The sequence below is a fragment of the Chiloscyllium plagiosum genome, chromosome 22 (genome assembly GCF_004010195.1).
Source record: "Chiloscyllium plagiosum isolate BGI_BamShark_2017 chromosome 22, ASM401019v2, whole genome shotgun sequence".
Lineage (NCBI taxonomy): Eukaryota > Metazoa > Chordata > Chondrichthyes > Orectolobiformes > Hemiscylliidae > Chiloscyllium > Chiloscyllium plagiosum.
Window position 1 is genome coordinate 30,960,644 of NC_057731.1, and position 21,490 is coordinate 30,982,133.

General features: G+C 38.5%; 1 protein-coding gene across 1 annotated transcript in view; it reads left to right on the top strand.

The window, feature by feature from the left end:
- LOC122561394 (deleted in malignant brain tumors 1 protein-like) overlaps positions 1–21,490 on the top strand; it is a 61,092-nt gene that overhangs the window by 14,712 nt on the left and 24,890 nt on the right. Inside the window, exons 5-8 of the mRNA XM_043713158.1 lie at positions 2,197–2,344; positions 3,701–3,909; positions 7,590–7,737; positions 10,731–10,939. Coding sequence (XP_043569093.1) covers positions 2,197–2,344; positions 3,701–3,909; positions 7,590–7,737; positions 10,731–10,939 — 714 coding nt within the window. The remainder of the gene's footprint in view (positions 1–2,196; positions 2,345–3,700; positions 3,910–7,589; positions 7,738–10,730; positions 10,940–21,490) is intronic.

Here is a 21,490-nt window from a genome sequence, read left to right on the forward strand (position 1 = left end):
AGCCTCCACCACTTCCTCAGGCAGCTCATTCCATACATACACCACCCTCTGCATGAAAAAGTTGCTCCTTAGGTCTCTTTTAAATTATCCCCCTGTCACCCTTAACCTATGACCTCTAGTTCTGGACTTCCCCAACCCAAGGAAAAGACCTTGCCTACTTACCCTACTTACCCATGCCCCTCATGATTTCATAAACCTCAATAAGGTCACCCCTCAGCCTCCGGCAATCCAGGGAAAACAGCCCCAGTCTATTCAGCTTCTCCCTATAGCTCAAATTCCCCCAACCCTGGCAATGTCCTTGAAAATCTTTTCTGAACCCTTTCAAGTTTCACAACATTCTCCTGATAAGAGGGAGACCAGGATTGCACACAATATTCCAAAAGTGGCCTAACCAACGTCCTGTACAGCCACAACATGACCTTCCAACTCCTATACTCAATGCTCTGACCAATAAAGGAAAGCATACCAAATGCCTTCTTCACTATCCTACCTATCTGTGACTCCACTTTCAGGGAACTATGAACCTACACTCCGGGGTCTCTTTGTTCAGCAATACTCCCCAGGACCTTACCATTAAGTGGAAAGCCACAAAGGATTTGCTGAAGTCATCATTCGTTATCCTTCATATCATGATCCCCTAGTTATAAAGAATTGCATTGAATGTGCAGCTTAGAAATAGGCCATAACCAATTTTTGTTGATGTTATTCTTCACCCTGAAGTTCTTCCCATTGCATTTACCTCATCTCAGCCTTTAATTATATATGTATATTCTTTTTTCCCTCACGCAGGCATCTACTTTTCCTTAGAAATTATATAAGCTGTGTGACCTAACTCAATCTTGAGGAACAGCACTTTTTGACTTTGCTTTCAGCCTTGTGCACTCAACATGGAGTTTCAACAACTTTAGATCATAAATCCTTCCTTCATCTAGTTCTACAGGTTTTCTTTTCTTTTTGCTGGCTCACATCTTGTCTGATTCCTTTTGTTTATTCCTTCATGATTCTCACAATTTTTTTTAATGTCGCAATTGGTGCCTCATTTGGATACAAACTTTGTTTCTTTACTTTAATCTCTTTTCAGATGTTACGTCATGAATCCTTCGATAGTACGGAAGCCAGGGAACTTAACAGTCCCAGGTCACCTTTGTTCTTCCTGCCTCCTCTCCTTTACTACTGACCTCCTACATTTCTATTTATCTTTAGTTCTGATCACAAGTGATCAACCTGAACTTAGTTCTTCTCCATTGCCTGACCTACCATGTTTTCCAGCATTTTTTATTCTTATTTCAGATTTCCAGCATCTGCAGTACTTTGTTATTATGGCCCCACCATTTCCTGATGATGTGCTCTGAGTAAATAAATGTATTTTCATTTCCCATTGGATTCATCAGGAACTGATTTGGAGTCTGTGCTTATGTTTTTAGCTTCTCTCTTATTGAGGTTGACCGAAACATCCAGAATGTTTGAGACCTTTATCAGGTCATTGTGGGTTTCTGATGCTGGACATTTGAATCACATTACACATAAACTGACTGTTGTGAAAAGAGGGCATGGTTTGACCACACCCCCTCAGCTATGCTGCACGACAAGGGGTCTGTCAGATGTATAGTTCACTCTATATTTCTGAAGGAGTTTTGATTAGAATCTTGTGTCAAATATGCAGAGCTCTTCATTAATGTGAAAAAGGAGCAGAGTGGCAATTTATGGGTGATTGAAACTCCTAAAATCTCAGTGAATCATAGGTGAAAACAAATAAGGATTTCCTCTTCTGATCTCTATCAATTAATCTCCTAGAACTGCTGAAGAGTGGATAGTAGAAAAGAATAAATCAGATTTACCTTTATCATCCCTATCAATAATTGAACTTAATCTTAATTTTGTCTCAATTATTTCTTTTTATAATTTCTATATTTAAAATGGCACCAGATTATGGCAACTTAACCACTTTTCCCTGTATTTTCATAAATACAAGTGACAATAAATTACTGTACTATACTATAACAGTAATGGGATGGAACAGCTCCCACCGTCAAATCTCAAGTAAGTTATCAGCTGGTTGGGTGAGGTACATTACTCAACAAACTAGAACAGAGCTAAGGGGGAAAAGTTTCAAGAAGATTGGATACAGAAATATGGGAGGACAAAAATGCTGCCTATTTTATCTAACTTCGTTCCACATTTCATTATTTTTGCCAGATGTTCAGTGTGGAAGCCATCTTGATGATGATAATAGAATTTTCACCAGCCCCAATTATCCGCGAGACTATCCAAATAATGCAAGATGTACTTGGTATATAATTGTGGATGATGATGAAAGAGTAAAGGTGAACTTTGCTAATATTCAGTAAGTAACAGTGTTTCCACTTATTCATTGTAACTGCTTAATGTCAAAGATATCTATTCCCTAATAACTATACATAATAGACTCATTCATTTGTAGGCGGCACGGTGGCACAGTGGTTAGCACTGCTGCCTCACAGCGCCAGAGACCTGGGTTCAATTCCCGCCTCAGGCGACTGACTGTGTGGAGTTTGCACATTCTCCCCGTGTCTGCGTGGGTTTCCTCCGGGTGCTCCGGTTTCCTCCCACAGTTCCAAAGATGTGCAGGTCAGGTGAATTGGCCATGCTAAATTGTCCGTAGTGTTAGGTAAGGGGTAAATGTAGGGGTATGGGTGGTTCGCGCTTCGGCGGGTCGGTGTGGACTTGTTTGTCCGAAGGGTCTGTTTCCACACTGTAAAGTAATCTAATCGAAAAAAAGTGCAGCCGCTGGTCACTTCTAAGCTGTTGTCTACCCAACAAAAGTGATGTTATGTCAATTAAAAATGTCTGTCGCAGTGATTTGTCACATGTAAACTTAAAGTAAAAAAATGTACTTAAGTAGTGGATCTAATCAGTCTCTCTTTGACCAACTGTCACACAAATTCTCACTGTATCATAGAACCACCGACGAATCATAGGGAGATTGTTGAATATGACCTAATAATGGATACAGGGATGGCTGCATGCAATTGACCTTTGGCCACTTTTTTTGCGATGCAGGCAAGCAAGCAAATCATGTGCTGCCTATTCACTACAAGAACAGTGTGCACAACTGAGTACAGAGCACCACGCAGAATTGCTGCAGACCGGCAGAGGGCATAGTTCATTGGTTTGCTCTACTTAAATCTTGCCTGCATTCTTTAAAGCATTCTGGCTGCAGAAACTGCTTGAACTGATGAAGGATCTGAATGCCGTGCTTCAATGCTCTCTGCTGGTACATTAGAGGCTTCAGTGCGGAGGTGGACAGGACAAGATATTGTGTCGTTCCTCTGAAGCCTGATGGCCTTTTGATACTCAAGCACATGATTCTGAATTTTGATTACTTGCCAGGAGCAGGAGCAGAAGTTAGTGAGGATGAAAATGCCAGTACCAGCCAGCATGCTGATATTTCTGGTGCTGCCCCTGCCACCAGTGACTTTCACTGGGACATGGGGTCAAAGAAGATTCCCAATCTGGTCATAACGAGCTCTTCATAGCTTGTTGAAGGCCATGTTTAGATTGGGCTATACAGTGAGCTTGAGAGAGTCGGCAAGGAAGCAGATAAACAGTAGGGAAGCCAGTCATGGTTCCCCAAAACATTAGGTGGACGTTCATAAGTCCATAGTTTATGAAGTAAATTGCTACTGAAAGAAATAAAGTGTAAAATACATTCTGTCTGCAGGTTGGAAGTTTCACCACATTGTTCAAATGATTATATTAAAATATTTGATGGGCCTTCAACAAATTCTCCTGTGATTGCTACAATATGTACTGGGTCAAACCATGAATTTACATCATCATCCAATTCAATGACTGTTTATTTTCAATCTGATTTCCGTAATACTGCTCCTGGTTTCACAGCAAATTACTACGAGACATCTGCAAACCAAAGTAAGTGTTAAATTATTTCTCTTGATCAGTGCTGTTCATATTAGAATGATAGAAAACATTTAATATGTGTGATGACTTTCAGAGAGTTGTTATGAATTTCCTGAAGTCTACACCAGTTATGCTTCAAATCACTATGATCTTACGAAAATTGTATTGAATTTACAGGATAGAAATAGACCTTAACTACTCTGTGTTAATGCTTATTTTCCATGCATGATTTCTCCTTCTCTGTCTGATTCATCTTAGTTTATTAGGCTGTCCCTTTTATTCCATGTAGTCGCTTACTTTTCCTTAGGAAGTATCTGAGCTGTACGCCTCAACCTTCTCCTGCAGTAGTGTGTTGCACTGAGTAAAACAAGTTACTTACTTTTTCCTTGTTGGATTTAATAACCTGCCTTGTCCTTTCGACTTGTATTTTTGGATTCTGTCATGTTGTGATGTCCAAGCCATTCATCGCTTGCCATAGCTCCCGATTGTTCCTTTTATCCCCATTTTCTTGCCCTTCTCAAAGAGTCTATGGCCTGTGTTCAATATTAGCGTAGGAGTAGGAAGATCCAATGACTACTTTCCATATTTGGAGGTTGCAGAATATGGTTTTGAACCTGTCAAGAGCTACTGTTGTCATGTTATGAGTTGCGTGTAAATTGGCGCTAGCTACCTTTAATTTGGTTACTTATGAAGAAATCTCATTCAAATACTGAAACAATAGCTTAAACCTTTTTTGCATGTAGCAACCAAAACAAGACTCCTCAAGTAATCATGTCAGGCCTCCAATTCAATCTAGCTATTACCCAATTAATTGTGCAATTTAGATACAATACCAACCGTGTCTATCTCCGATTATCAAGGGTTGGTCTCCAGAGTTCGGCTACTGAGGATTCCTGCAAGCGAACTCTTCGAGGATTTTCTGTCTTGTGAAGTTTCTAATTTGAGATTATTGCTGATCCTTCAGATCTCTTCATCCACAATGTTGATTACACTTATGGAGTCATCAAGTCTGCAGCTTCCCTCTTCCTGTTATGTTTGGTGTTAGTTGTCTATTCAGAACACAACTTTCTTGCAATTAAGCTCTTCACCTCAGGACATTCCTTCTGCAGGCAATCTTCATTGCTTATTTGTCTAGATGGCAGGTTTTTAAATAGTTGTTACCTTCTCTATCCCAGGAAACAGCTTATTTATGTTGCTTTCTTCTCAGGGATGGTTAATTAGCATGTTGTTTTTAATTCCTTTATAACAGTTTTCAGGAAAAAGCTTATTCCAGAAAGAATTATTGCTGATTCTTTCAATTCCTGAACAGTTATTAAAGTTTTGAAGTTTACCATATCATACATTCCCCTGGCCTTCAGCTGAACTGGGTACTACCATGTCTGTATAGCATTCTCCTAACAACGCAGGTTCACTAGAGGTGGAGATAGTTCATGCTGAAGCAATGTGGCTGTTAGCACCTAGCCAGGCAGTTCCAGGGGAGTCCAGTTTTGGCGGGAATTTGATTGTCCAAGGCATGACTGCGTGAATACTGTCTGTTCCAGCTTTGCAGTTTCCAAATTGCAGAGACCAGCTGGGATATAAACTTGCTTCCACATTTCAAGTTTTTATCCATGCTCATGAAAAAATTCAATATTTCTATAATGATCCTGGAGGTCATGGGTCACCTAACGATAATTGTGCACAGTACTTTGAGTGTGGCCTCATCATAGTCCTATAGAAGTTTAACACAAATTTGCTCTTTGAATTATGTACTGTAGAAATACATAATCTCTAATCTCTGTCAGCATTTTTGTTGTTTTATTGATGTGTAATGGTGTTTTGAATTAGTTATTACACCTAGATCTCATTGCTTTCAGTATTGTCATTATCTAATGTTTAAGTGATGTGCCTTCTTTCAAAATTCAAGGTCCTCTTGCTATTTACCTTTAAAATTTATTTACCCCTTAACTAACCCATCTATAAATTTGCTAAATCCACTTGACTGGTATCACCTATAAATTTTGGTATTGTGTAAGGAATAAAGTAGTGTTCAGGAATTGGATGGTTACACCTTATTTGGGCCTAAGGATGATGGCACATTGAAGTCGCTCAAAGATAAAGTGATTCCCTGTAAAATAGCTGGCGTAAATCACATTATCAGTACAGATGTAGGGTTAAATGATACACCCTCCCAGTTGAACAGGCCATCTATGAAAAAGTCTTATATGAAACAGTAAATACAATACAAGAAGGAAATCGTGTTTGGGAAGTCAGTGGACTTGGAATTTACATAATGCAGACATTATCATTACTTGTTGACAAGACATAACTTCTCTAATCAAAATATTAAGGAGATGTTATTGGCATCAGGGGAGTTTAAAAGGAACAAAAGACTAACTATCTTAAAACTACATTGTCAGTTTGCTCATCTATCTACTTAGAGGTTACAAATCCTACTAAGTGACATAGTAAAGGGCAATGAGTACACTGAAGTTATAGATGACACCAGCGATAAAAGTGATATATATATATAAAAAGGGCACCATCACAGCTCATTGTGAAAATCCCATCAGCAAAACACTCTGATAAAGTTATAATTGAAGTTATAGGATAAGGGAAAACAAATAAATCATTTTGCACTTTGTAGACATGGCAACTCGATTTACCCAGACTACGATAACATGCAGTGAAGTTAATTAAAAAGAGTAATTGTAGATAAAGTACTAGAGAAATGGATTGTGGAGTGGGGGACCCAGCAACATGCCTAAATGACAACAGTATGAATGAGGAGGGGGTGAATTTGCCAATGATGAATTTAAGAATATGTGTGAAAATGTGTAATTAGACCAATTAGTTCAGATTCACTGAACGTTGATTAGGTTCACTGAATGTGGACAAAGTGATAGAGAGACACAGGACAAAGCTATTAGCATCACTGGACAGCAAGCAAAAGTTGGGACTTAATTAACATATATGTCAGAAAGAGTCAATAAGTGAAGCAATCTCATCATTATAGGAAGAACAAGGAAATTCCATGTCAAATATAAATGTTAGCAAAATATTGAAGAGACAGGCAGTAAGACCTATCGATTGACAAAATGAGATAAAGATGTTAAAAGCTAGAAAACACAATACAGATTCTGACAGTGGTCTTGAAAGTGAGCATTCTCCTTGGAAAATATCATAAGCTAGTGAAAGGAATTCTGATCATTGGAGAGGAAGATCTTGCAGTCATTGTTGTACAGATTGAGACAGGAGAGTGAGTAGAAGTCATAAGTTTGACAAGAACAAGGACTCAGGAACAGGCTAGAAATATTACTAGAAGTGGAAGCTATTATGTTTGAAAGTCTCTGTAGCTACAAATAAATTATAAAATAGATTGATAAAAGATAACTTAAAAAAGAGTTGGAGATCTTGAAAGAACTTAATGTATAAAGCCAGACTTGTCACTTACTTGGATAGGCACAGAAGAAAGTACTCCCTAATTGATATATATAATGATTGGGGGAGGGGTGGGGGCAACGGGGGAAGGAGGAGGAGGAGGTGCGGAAATGGTGTTATCAGCTCCTACTGTCAACTCTCACATAAGTTATCAGCTACTTAGGTGAAGTGCATCTCTCATCAAATTATATCAGAGCTCAGACAGTTCTTAGGAGGACTGGATTCAGAAATATTTGAGGACAATAATACTGCCATTTCATTCTTGTTATTAGATACACAATGCGGAGGAAATCTTGATGATGACAACGGATCTTTTACCAGCCCTAATTATCCACTCCACTATCCAAATAATGCAAAATGTATTTGGTATATATCTGTGGATAATGATGAAAGAATAAGGTTGAATTTTGTTAAGATTCAGTAAGTAACTGTTCCCGCTTACTCATTGTACATAATGTCAGAGACATCTGTTGCCTAATTACTATACACAATGGATTCATTTAAGAGGAATCAATGCTACAGGTGAGTAATTCTGAACTGATCCCACAGAAGCTATATCAATTAAACATGACCATCATGGTTATCTGACATGTATCTATCTAGCCAGCACACTCTGGATCCCTTAAGACTCGACCTTTTGTACAAGCCTGCCAAAAGGTATTTTATTAAATGCCTTACAAAAGTCCATGGAGACCACATCCACTGCCCTTCCCTCATCAATCATTCTTCTCATCTCTTCAAAAACACAATCACGTTGGTGAGACATGACCTTCTTGCACAAGCCTTCCTGCTGCCTTACTAATAAATCAATTCACTTCCAAATGTGAAAAAATCCTCTTTCTCAGCATCATCTTGAAAAGCTTCCCCACCACTGACGTCAGGCTCACTGACCTGTAATTACTTGGATTTTATCTTTTACCCTTCTTAAACAAAGGAGCAACTTTTGCCTTTCTCTAGTCCTCTGGAACCACACCTGAGTAGTTGCAAAGATATCTGTTAAAGCCCCAACTATTTCCTTCCTTGCCTCCTGCAGTATCCTTGGATAAATCCCATCTGGCCCTGGGGACTTGTATACCTTAATGCATTTCAAGACATTCAAAGTTTCCTCCTTCATTATGTGGACCTTCCCAAGAGTATTCACGCACGTTTTGTTAACCTCAAAATCCCTTATGTCCCTCTCTTTGGTGAATATTGATATAAGATACTCAATAAGGATCTCATCCATTTCCTCTGGCTTCACACATAGCCTCACTCCTTTATCCTTTCCCTAGCTACCCTCTTGCTCCTAATGTATGTATAAAATACCTTGGAATTCTCCTTAACCCTACTGGCCAACAAATCACATTTCATGGCTGTTTTATCCCTCCAAACTCCCTGTTTGAGTTTCTTCAGACTTTGTCTATATTCTTCAAGGACTTAAGATCTAGCTGCCTAGACCTTAGGTATGCCTCCTTTTTGTTTTGATTAAGCTGATAATTTCCCCTGTCATCCAAGGTTCACAAATCCTGCCATTCCTGTCCTTCATTTGCACAGGAACATGCCTTTCCTGCACTATAATCAACCAGTTTTTAAAAGTCCAATTGACCTGAAGCTCAAGCATCTCAGTGATCTGTTCAATGTGCCAATAAGGCTCCCGTATATACATGTAATTGCATATGCTTTGGTTCCACAAAGAAGTCATGAGCCATGTATTAAGTCAACTGTCCCTTTAGTTCAGTAGAGAATCCCTAATTTGAAATATTCTCCTTGTCCTGCTTTATGATTACAAGTTTGTGTTCAAGAGCTGGCAGATTTCCATAGGCATCTTCTTTTTAAAAATAGAGTTAATGCACACTCCATTGTTCTTGGCTTAGGTTGAGGTGAGCAAAAAAGCACCTGGAAGTTGCTGGCTGGATATGTTCTCCTACTGAAAGCCCTCCTCCTTTGTCTGTGAGCAGTTGTTCTCCTTTGCGCTACGTCTGCTACATTTCCTTCTGAAGTTACTGGTCAAAGTGGATAGATGTCCATTACCACACTCATAAAATGCAGCAAATATTTGAATAAGACCCTTGAAGTCATTTTTCATGTGGAACCATACCTCTTGTCAACTTCAACAACTTTAAATAAACTTGCAAAGCACCAAGTACTTCTATAGTTGGTTCCAGTAAAAATCAATTAGCAGTTAATCTGAGAAAGATTGGTCATCCCTTCAAATGGTGTTGGTAGGGGAATAATATGGAATGCATGTACAGACTACATTTGTATTATGTAGCTGGAGCAACAAGATTGAAAAATGCAATGCTGGTATCAAATCAGCTTTACGTGGGACTATTGGAAGTAGGAGTGTGACTAAGCTATTCAGCTGTTTAATCTTGCTCCGATATTCAACTATATCATGTCTGATCGTTTACCACAATACCATTTCCCTGCACAGTTCTCATAATTCTTCGTATCTATAATATTTAGAAATCTATATTCTCAGAACTGGAAAGAATCAGTTAAATAAGAAGTTCATTTGTTACAACAAAAGTGTCACGTCACTGGGACTGAGTATCTGTGAAGGTTATTGCTTGTAATAAAAGATTGAAATTCTATTTTGCTGTTAATGTTAAGATATTTCTAAACTGTTTTATAAATGTTATATTTTTTCTGCTTCAGTGTATCAAATGTGTGTGCTTTTGTAAAGAACATTGACAGTCTCATGTGAAGATGTTCAAAATAAGGCACCTTGCTAAACAACTGCAAAAATTTAACTTATGATTTGTCAGGCCAGTTTTCAGTCTGGAATCTGACAAGTCCAACATTAACATCCACTGAGATCCTGAGACAACATTGAATAACTTTATTTCGCCAGATGGGTCTGCTAGCTTTTTGAAAGAACCACCCAATTAAACTCAATGTATTACACTTGCTCCATAGTTCTTCAAATAATTCCCTTTCAAATGTTTAAGTAACAGTCTTTTGGAAGTTATTATTGAATTTATTCCCACCATCCTTTCAGGCAATGCATTCAGATTGTAACAACTTGTCCTATGCAACACATTTTCCTCCTCCCACCTCAGGTTCCTTAAAATATGTTTCCTCTGGTTCTGGATGCTTTGAGAAAATTTCTCATTATTTAGTCCATCAAAGACCCTTATGATTTTTAAGCATGTCCACGAAATATTGCTTTACACCACTCTGCTTTAAATAAACCAAGCCCAGATTTCACTTATCTCTCTTACAGATTTTCAAGTAAGTTATGTAATATTTGCATAAAACAAATGGTATCTGATTTATGGATTGCTTGGGACTGAATGACTGAATTTGGATGGATGACAATCATTCTTTCATGCTTCATTTTTTTTTAATAGACATTCTATGCATGGTTCTACATTTACAACATAAATTATTATTGAAAGAAACAAAGTGTAAAATACATTCTGTCTCTGCAGGCTGGAAGTTTCCCCACGTTGCTCAAATGATTATGTAACAATATATGATGGGCCTTCAATACATTCTCCTGCACTCTCCACAATATGTATTGGATCAAACCTCAAATTTATGTCCTCGTCCAACAAAATGACTGTTTATTTTCAATCCGATTCCCATAATACTGGTTCTGGCTTTACCGCACATTACCACGAGATATCTATGGTTGCAGGTAATTGTTAAATTACTTCCCTTGATGAGTGCTTTTTATATAAAAAGAGTAAGAAAATAATGTTAATAACATGATAAAGATATGATTCTTTGTAGATTTTGTAATGTGGAGAACAGAGCAAGTGCACAGTACATATGATATGGCCTCCTCATGGTCCATAGCTTCACTCCTTCTAAATTATGCATCCTAGAAATAAATCCCAGAGTTCTGCATGCCTTTTTAATTGTTTTGTTGCCTTCACGTGATGCTGTTTTATTATCCTGTGCTCTTCGCTTTGCTAGTCCATTCAATATCTTTTACTTGATTAAGTTTGAATTTTGTTTGAATTACATTTTCTTCTTTTAAAATTTAAGTATATCACCCTATTTATCTATGTTAGATATATTTGTCACTTAACTAGCTAGTCTATAAGTTTTCTAATGTCTTTTTCACTGGTATCATTGTAAATGCTGACATTTGCAATATTTTTCAAAGCCCAAATCATTTGTATGAATCATGAATAACAATGGTCACAGCACTGATGTTCATTGAACATTGCTTTTAATCTTTCTTCAGTCAAACCATCTACCCAGCACATCCACTCTTATCTTTCTGTTAATTGCACAATTTGGCTTCTATACAGCCAATATTCACTTGACTAAACATGTCCTAAACTTTGACATGTGTCTAAGATGGTACTCTCTTGAAAGTGTTTGAAAAGCCAAATATGTGACACTTAATGTGTTCACCTCTTCAAAGACCTCTATCAGATTATTTAAACAGACTCAGCCTTTTAGAATCTTGCGATTTGTAATTATGTCTTATTTCTCCAGAGAGTTTTCTGTCCACTGAATTCTGCCTTAATTCCCTAATGAGTATATTACCAACTATCCTGTATTGATAAACCATAAGTTTAGGATTCCCGACAAATCAAGACTTCTTTTCTCCATGCCTAATCCACCAAACTCCTCGGTAACCTGGAAGACTTTGAACAGGACAGCCTTCTGCCTTCCATTAACTTTTTAATTAAAATAATCAAGTTCATTGAGTTCAAATCCTGCCTGTTCAACACTAGTCAATAGGTATCATAATAATAATGGATCCTGTGGCAGAGTGGTAGTGGTCCTACTGCTGGAATCAAAGGCTGAGGTTCAAATCCCACGTGTTCCAGAGGTGTGTGATAACAATAACAGATTGCTCATAAACATATAATAATAATAATAATACTCATTTACTGAAAAAACATGTTTGCAACCCACAAGCAGAGTTGCATTTTTACTTACATTTCAAATTGACATTCAGGTTATATAATCAGGCTACAAGAATTCCAACATGTAACACACATATAAGAACAAACAAATGCAATAAATAACAGAAACCAATGGAAGTTTAAATGAGGATGAAGTTGATTCAGAATTCCATTAAAATGACAAGCTGTTACACCATTGTAACATTTGCAACACTTGAGTTTATATCAATTTCACGACTTAAAATATTTCATTTAAGACTTGAACCAAGCAAGGGACACAGCTACATTGGTAACTTTTCGTTCTGCTTCTCATAAAATTGAAATTAGTGAAGCTTCTGAGATGCATTAATGGCTCTGGATGTGGTGGAGGCAACCATAGAATAGAATTTTACAGTACACAAGGAGGCGATTCAGCCTGTCATGTTTGTACTACCTACCGGTCCTGAAATTTGGCAATTGCAGATGGGATTTTCCAAACTTAATGATTTTTGATTTGATACTGTGTAAATATTTTGCTACTTTGACTAAGTGGCCTCTCTTTGTCTGTGAGGCTGAACAATGAATATCCCACTGCTGCTCAAGGCAATGAACCACACAGAGTACAATTTCATCACAATTAAACAAAGAAGATTTGGTTTATATGTAAATATCACTAATTCTTTTGCTGGTGATGCTGTAAATGTTACAAATATAAATAAGAAAAATAAGCCAGGGAGAACCGTTTAGCAATTCCCGCCTCAGGCGACTGACTGTTTGCACGTTCTCCCCGTGTCTGCGTCGGTTTCCTCTGGGTGCTCCTGTTTCCTCCCACAGTCCAAAGATGTGCAGGGTCAGGTGAATTGGCCATACTAAATTACCCGTTGTGTTAGGTAAGGGGTAAATGTAGGGGTATGGGTGGGTTACGCTTCGGCGGGTCGGTGTGGACGTGTTGGGCCGAAGGGCCTGTTTCCACACTGTAATGTAATGTAATCTAATCTAATTATATTGTGTTCCTCAGATTTTCTGAAATTGAAACCTCATTCATACTTCATTATAAACAGACCTCCTCTGGCTCAAATAAGATGGATTTTTTATTTAATTGAAGGAAAAATACAAACACAAGTTTCAAGTTCTTTGTAATCTGATGTCTATGTGAAAAATGCCTGCTCATTTATGATGCTATTCACAATGGAATTGGATGCCACAGAGGCATACCCCTTGTTATTTGTTTTGCGTAATAATGGACGTAATCCATTAATATTTCATAGGAACTATGAAACGATTCATTCTTTTGAGGCATTAGATGAAAACCAATTAGGATTTCCTCTCTCAATCTCCATCCAATGAACCTTCTGAGACTGCAGAGTGTGGATGTTAGAAAAGAACAAAGTCAAACTTAGCAGGGCAATGTCAAATTCAATATAAGGTATTAGCTATAAAGGTGAGGTTCATTGCTCATCAGATTATACCAGAGCTAAAGGGGAAATTTCTCAGGACGAGTTGAGGCAGAAATGTTGAAGATCAAAAACCTGCTTATTTTCTGATTATAATTTTAGTCATTTTATCATTGTTACAAGATACACAATGTGGAGGAAGATTGGATGATGATGATGGATCTTTTGCCAGCCCCAATTATCCACAGCACTATCCAAATAATGCAAAATGTATCTGGTATATATTGATTGATAACAACGATAGAATAAGGTTGCATTTTACTGAGATTCAGTAAGTAACAGTGTTCCATTTTCTCATTGCAATAAGTATAATGTCCATTGGGTTCACTTAAGGGGTATCATTACTCCAGGGAAGCAGTTCTAAGCTGATATCTACTACACAGGAGAGATGTTATGTGGATTAAAAATTACCGTCATGGTAATTGGCCTTGTATAAATTGAACAGGGTGGAAAATAATATACTTGAGTGACACTTCTGAGTGTGATCCTGATGCTTCTGATTCTGAGTCAGCTGATTGGCTGCACATATTAGCAGTGGGTTAACTCAAAGCAAGCTAGTACCACTTACAGGTATCCTACATTACTTAAACAAATAGTGCATCCTAGCTGTAGTAGCTACAGGAACTGGAAAATGATTGGAATGTAAAAGCAGTGAAAATGGTGTAATAGGGCTGAAAGTATACACCAGGGGGCTTGGTTGCTTCACTAGTGGCCTCTGTACAGGAGGTGGACATGAACTATGAACTCTTTTTCCAAAGGAGCTTGTAAACCCATTAGGTGGACACTAAGAATGCATTGGAAGTAGACAGCAGTGTTGTCAACACCTGCAATGCCACTCTGTAGATCAGATGTGGTGGCAGAAAAAGTTTGATAACCTTATAAAGAATGGCCAAGGTGAGGGAATTCATGATCAAATATTATCTCCTCCACAAGTGAACCACTAGCCTCACACCCTGCTCAATGCAGTGGATACCCTGTTCACTACCCTTCTGCAATTTTCTGTTAGGTACAATTCATAGCTATTATTCAACAACAGACATCACCCTCACAGATTTGCTGCAAACCTCACATCTCAGTTTGTAAACGCTGCCAGCTATTTATCAATGTCAGATATGTTACTCAAAGACTTCACTCACTGATCCTCTTCTTTCTTTGTTGCAGGACTAGGTGGCCCCTCTCCAGAGGTGGCAAGACATAACTGGTGGGGACAGGCTGTAGTTGCGAGCATCTGAGCAGGCTTGACTGGGGCCATGGTCAATGGCAGGGTTCAAACCATTGAAGATGAAAGACATTTGCTCCTCATATTTGCCTTTGAATGAGCCACTGAAGATGTGAATCTAGTTCTTAATTTGGTCAGATACTCACAGCTTGTTGTGCTCTCTATAACATGGCACTTGAGTTTTCTTTGTTTCAGTTAGGAGACTTTATTTCAGGATTGTAGTCATGACAGATCAGTGACAGAGGGAATGGACAAAGATGGAATGTTGGATTTTGGTTAATATAAGGTGGAGCCATGTCCAAATGGATGATCAGAACAGCTTGCCAAAGAAAGAGATTTGTTTGTTACCTCCTCCCTTCTGGCTCATCCTCTTCAACCTGTTGCTGCGTTCCTAATGACAATGTATAACTGGATAAAAAAACAAACAACATTGCTGCCAAAATTCAATACTAAAGAGAATCAAACACAAACATGAAATAAAAACTTTCATCCAAGGGTTAACAAAGTTCCTCAATGATTTACGATGACATTAATGCAGATTGGACATTTTCCAGAACAAAAGCTAAGAAGCACAGATGAGGAATGAGTTGTCTTTGAGTCATAGATAGAGTCATAGAGATGTACAGCATGAAAACAGACCCTTCGGTCCAACCCGTCCATGCCGACCAGATATCCCAACCCAATCTAGTCCCACCTGCCAGCACCAGGCCCATATTCCTCCAAACCCATCCTATTCATATACCCATCCAAATGCCTCTTAAATGTTGCAATTCTACCAGCCTCCACCACTTCCTTTAGCAGTTTATTCCATACACATACCACCCTCTGTGTGAAAAAGTTTCCCCGTAGGTCTATTTTATATCTTTCCCCTCTCACCCTAAACCTCTGCCCTCTAGTTCTGGACTCCCTAACCCCAGGAAAAAGACTTTGCCTATTTACCCTATCTATGCCCCTCATAATTTTATAAACCTCTATAAGTTCACCCCTCAACCTCCGACGCTCCAGGGAAAACAGCCTCAGCCTGTTCAGCCTCTCCCAATAGCTCAAATCCTCCAACCCTTGCAACATCCTTGTAAATCTTTTCTGAACCCTTTCAAGTTTCACAACATCTTTGCAATAGGAAGGATTGCACGCAATATTCCAACAGTGGCCTAACCAATGTTCTGTACAGCCGCAACATGACCTCCCAACTCCTGTACTCAATACTCTGACTAATAAAGGAAAGCATACCAAACACCTTCTTCACTACCTGCAACTCCACTTTCAAGGAGTTATAAACTTCCATTCCAAGGCCTCTTTGTTCAACAACACTCCCTACCTTACCATTAAGTGTATAAGTCTTGCTAAGATTTGCTTTCCCAAAATGCAGCACCTCACATTTATCTGAATTAAACTCCATCTGCCACTTCTCAGCCCATTGTCCCATCTGGTCAAGATCCTGTTGTAATCTGAGGTAACCCTCTTCGCTGTCCACTACACCTCCAATTTTGGTGTCATTTGCAAACTTACTAACTGTACCTTTTGTGCTCGCATCCAAATCATTTATGTAAATGACATAAAGTAGACGGCTCATCACCGATCCTTATGGCACTCCACTAGTCACAGGCCTCCAGTCTGAAAAACAACCCTCCACCACCACCCTCTGTCTTCTACATTTCAGCAGGTTCTGTATCCAAATGGCTAGTTCTCCCTGTTTTCTGTGAGATCTAACCTTGCTAGTCAGTCTCCCATGGGGAACCTTGTCAAATGTCTGACTGAAGTCCATATAGATCACATCTACCGCTCTGTCCTCATCAATCCTCTTTGTTACTTCCTCAGCCAATGCATTTTAGTTTTTTGATTTTTTTTTCATAGGCCACTCAGTAACAATGAACAATGATTCAAAAATATAAGCTGCTTTTAGACAGAGACATTTTATCTTGTATCATCCCCAAAGAAACATGTCTCAAGACAGAAGGAAAGAGAGAGATAGAGAGAGACATCATGAAACAGCTAGTAGGATGATGTAAAGTAACCGAGCAACTAAAAATGCCATGTCTACCAATCCAGAAGACAGGAATCTTCTTTCTGTCCCCAAATCTGCTTTCTGATTGTGAAACTGTTCAACTTCAGAAACCACTGCAGCTGCCAGATCTGATTCGAATTTCTAATCTTTTTGCTTCAATTACAAGGAGCTCAAGCAAAAAGCTCCAATGGCATTTCACAGAGCCTTACTGAGACTTTCTCCAGTGTTCTTCTGCCTTATTGCTTTTTCTTTTAATCTTGTTATTTGTAGTTCCTTGTTAGTGATTTCATCTTTTTATCTCTTAGAAACTTTCAGTCATAAGTCATAGTAAACTAACTTTACCTGTTTAAGCCAAATGCTTGACTACTAATCTGTTGTTACTTGCATCTGAAAAGGATGCTACACAAGTTATATTAATCTAGGCATGTTCATCATTGAACCTGTGATGAACATGCCTAGTGATCATGATAATGCGTATGAGAAGCATAAAGTCGCAAAGTACACTAGCAAGATAAATTTTAATGCACCAGTAGGAAAAGCAAAACAAAATCTCCAAAACTTGAAAATGTTACATACCTTGTGTGACACAATAGTTACACATAAGACAATTGCACAATTTCTATTCACAAGAAATCGATTGTTTCTTCAAGATATCACTGTGCAATTAACATATTAATACTATATTAGAAGTGCTATCTCACTCTAACTAAAAACAGAAGTTTACTTTTTTGGCAGAGGCCATATAGTACATTTCACCTAACGAGTGGTTATGTAAAAATTACATGTCTACAGTCATGGATGCAGTCATGTGAAATAAGGCCCGGACTAAATGTAGTCTGAAGGAATAGTGGAGTGGTGCAGAGTAATTGCATCATGAATGCTGCCAGGATAGTAAGCATTGTCATACGCTAACTGCATGTTCAGGGAAAGGAACATTTTGCAGTTGCATTCCATCTTTGCATTTCAATAAAATACCCTCAAAGAGACGTTTGTGCAGTCAATGGCTCTATGTATTTTGGAGTAAAGTTGCCAAAGTCCCAGAGAAGCTCACTAACCTGACTAAGCCACACTGTATCTCTCTGGTCAATGAGAAAACAATGAACCTCTCTCTTTTGATATATAAAGCACTTCCTTCCCCTCCTCAGCATAATTGTGGAAAACAAGTTGGGAGAAGTTATGGGTGTCCTTTCTTACAAAAAACTTATTGTAACAGTCTTCTTCCCAAGCATTGGCAGTATTGCCTTTGCCCTGATCTGAGATTGCAAGTCTGTCTACAAGTTATGGGAAATTTCCATGAGCACCACCAGTATAAATGGACTTGATGCGTAGACTTTCCTGGCTTAGATTGAGGTATCATAAATGTAAATGCAAGATGCTGGCTGGATACATTCTGTGACTGAGAGCCCTTGCCTCCATCATTCTCCTCCATTAGTGAGTAGTTTATTCTCTTTTCTGCTGCTTCTACTGCATTTCCTACTGTAGTTGTTAAATGAATAGTTGCTTCAACAGCCAGATTTAGAGCACATGGTCTGACAGGAACACGTGAAGTTGAGGTCAACTCCTTTTCAGCATCAAACATTTGTGGAAACTACCAAGAGCTTCTACATATCCAGGCACATCCAGTTAATATCAAATAGTGATTAACCCAGGAGCAATTGAAGATGCTTTTGAATAGCCCCAGTGGGGAGAATCCATACAGAGCACATGTTCAGAGGTAGGGCTGAGCTAGAGCAGCAAGGTTGAAAATACAGGGTTGACATCAAACCATCGTTAGACACTGCCTGATTTGCCTATTCTGTGTTAACTGACACTGAACCTACATGCCCTGCAGAGCAGTATATTACAGGTTTGGTGCCCTACAACACTGAAGAAAACCTACTTCACATTTCACTAGCTCTTTTAAAGAACTATCCATTTAGTCTCACTCTAGTACGCTTACCCTAACCCTTCAAATTATTCTCTTTCAAATGTTTATGCAGCATCATTTTGAAAAGTTTGTCAAATCTTCACCCATCTTCCTTTCAGGCCATGCATTCCAGATTGTAACAATTTGTCCTATGAAATATTTTTTTTCTCATTGCACTTCAAGTTCTTTTAGGAGAAAGTGAGAACTGCAGATGCTGGAGATCAGAGCTTAAAAATGTGTTGCCGGAAAAACGCAGCAGGTCAGGCAGCATCAAAGGAACAGGAGAAGAAGGGCTTATGCCCGAAACGTCGATTCTCCTGTTCCTTTGATGCTGTCTGACCTGCTGCACATTTCCAGCAACACATTTTTAAGCTTCAAGTTCTTTTGCCAGTTATTTTAAAATATGCTACCTCTTATTGCTGATCCTTCTCATAGTTTCTCATCCAGTTAATCATTAAAACTCTTCAGGATTTTGAGTATCTCAGTCAAAAAGGTCTCTTATACCACCTTGCTTTATAGAGAAGCATCCCATCTTCTCTCATTTCTCCCTCATATCTTCAAACAAATTTTGAAGCATTGACAGTAAAGCAAAATGAGTTTGATTTGTGGAAAGGTTTGGGCTGAAGGACTGGATGGTCAATCCTTGTTCATGCATTCTTGATTTTGGAACAGGTATCAGAAATATAATGCATAATTTATAAAGTGAATTGTTAATGAAGAAAATGAAGTGTGAAATACATTCTTTCTGCAGGTTGGAAGTTTCACCACGTTGTTCAAATGATAATGTTACAATATATGATGGGCCTTCAATAAAGTCTCCCGCCCTTGCCACAATATGTACTGGATCAAACCATGAATTTACATCGTCATCCAACACTATGACAGTTTATTTTCAATCTGATTCCCATAATACTGGTCCTGGCTTTATTGTTCATTACAGTGAGGTGTCTCCAGGTGAAAGTAAGTAACAAACCATTTCTCTTGATCAGTGTAGTCTGCATTAAAATAGTAAGAGTAGATTTTGCTATGTGAGATTTGCTAAGATTTTCATTTGTTAAGCTTCACGTTATGATGTTACTCTAAAGAAATGCAATGTAGGAATTACTCACTTGTTTTAGTATTTACTGTCTACGTGAGATTTTTCCCTTTCCGTCCACCATATCTCAGTCTTTTAGTGTGCATTTCTATTTTGTGTACTTCCAATGAGTGATCTATATTTCTGTTGAAACCGTCAAAGATGTGTGCCTCAATCTTTTCCTATGGCAATTTGTTCTACTCTCTGAGTACATGCGTTTCTAATGCCACACTTGTAAGCAACTAGCTTGCATTTTGAGCTCTATTTTTGGAATTTCTCACATTTACCCTCTGCAGTGATGTAGTGATTGGAACAAAGTTGGTCAGGTGGATCTCATGGAGAATGAATCCCCTGAATGGCCCAGGTTAACAGCCCCAATCAGGAAGCCAGGGCTGACAGATATAAACAGGAGTATCAGAGAATCTCTTCCATCTGGGAGCTGGCACTGTGCAAATGGTCAGAGTCCATGTATTGTGCTTGTGTAAATAAAGGGTGACTTGGTTACAGGATACTGGCTTCAGTGCAGTTATTTGACCCACTGTGAGGTCTTTGTGTATTTTTGTTCAAAAGAAAATATACCCTAATCTGTTCAATCATTCTTTTAGTTATAACCTCTGAGTTCTTGTACCATCCCTGTCAATCAATTTTGCACTTTTTCCAGTACTCCCATGTATTTCCCATAGCATGAGAACAGGTCTTAAAACAATACCTTCTCCGTGATTTCGCTGCAGTCCTATACATATCTTCACTGTTGTTGAAACAAATTTCTTAAATTAAATCCCAGCACACTATTAGCGTTTTGTATAGTTTTGTTGATGAGATGCCATTTTTAATCACTTGTTGACCTGCAAGTCTAGATCTCTTGCATTTTCTAGCTTGTTCTGTGTTTTTTTTTACAAACTCATATGTAAGTAATGTTTACTTTTTAAACAGAAGTGCATCACCAGATTCATGTAGGTTAAAATTCACTCGCCACTTAACTGCCAGATCTACAGGTTTTTTAAATGTCTTATTTAGACATGTCTTAGGATCAAATATGAAGGTAGGCTAGTCAGTAATATTAGAAATCATAGTAAAAGTTTCTTTCAATACATAAGAAACAAACAACAGGCAAAAGTAGACATTGGGCCACTTCAAACTGATGCTGGAAGGCTAGTGATTGGAGATGAGGAAATGGCTGGAGAATGTAATAAGTACTTTGCGTCAGTCTTCACAGTGGAAGACATGGGTATAATCCCAAAAATTAAAGGGAGTCAGGCGGTTGAGTTGAGTATGGTTGCGATTACAAAAGAGGTAGTGCTAGAATAGCTAAAAGGTCTTAAAATTGACATATCTCCTGGCCCCAATGGGCTACATCCTAGAGTTCTGAGGGAGGTGGCTGAGGAAATAGCGGAGGCGTTGGTTGAGATCTTTCAAAAGTCACTGGAGTCAGGGAAAGTCCCGGATGATTGGAAGATCGCTGTTGTAACCCCCTTGTTCAAGAAAGGATCAAAACAAAAGATGGAAAATTATAGGCCAATTAGCCTAACCTCGGTTGTTGGTAAAATTCTAGAATCCATCGTTAAGGATGAGGTTTCTAAATTCTTGGAAGAGCAGGGTTGGATTAGAACAAGTCAACATGGATTTAGTAAGGGGAGGTCGTGCCGACAAACCTGTTGGAATTCTTTGAAGAGGTCACAAGTAGG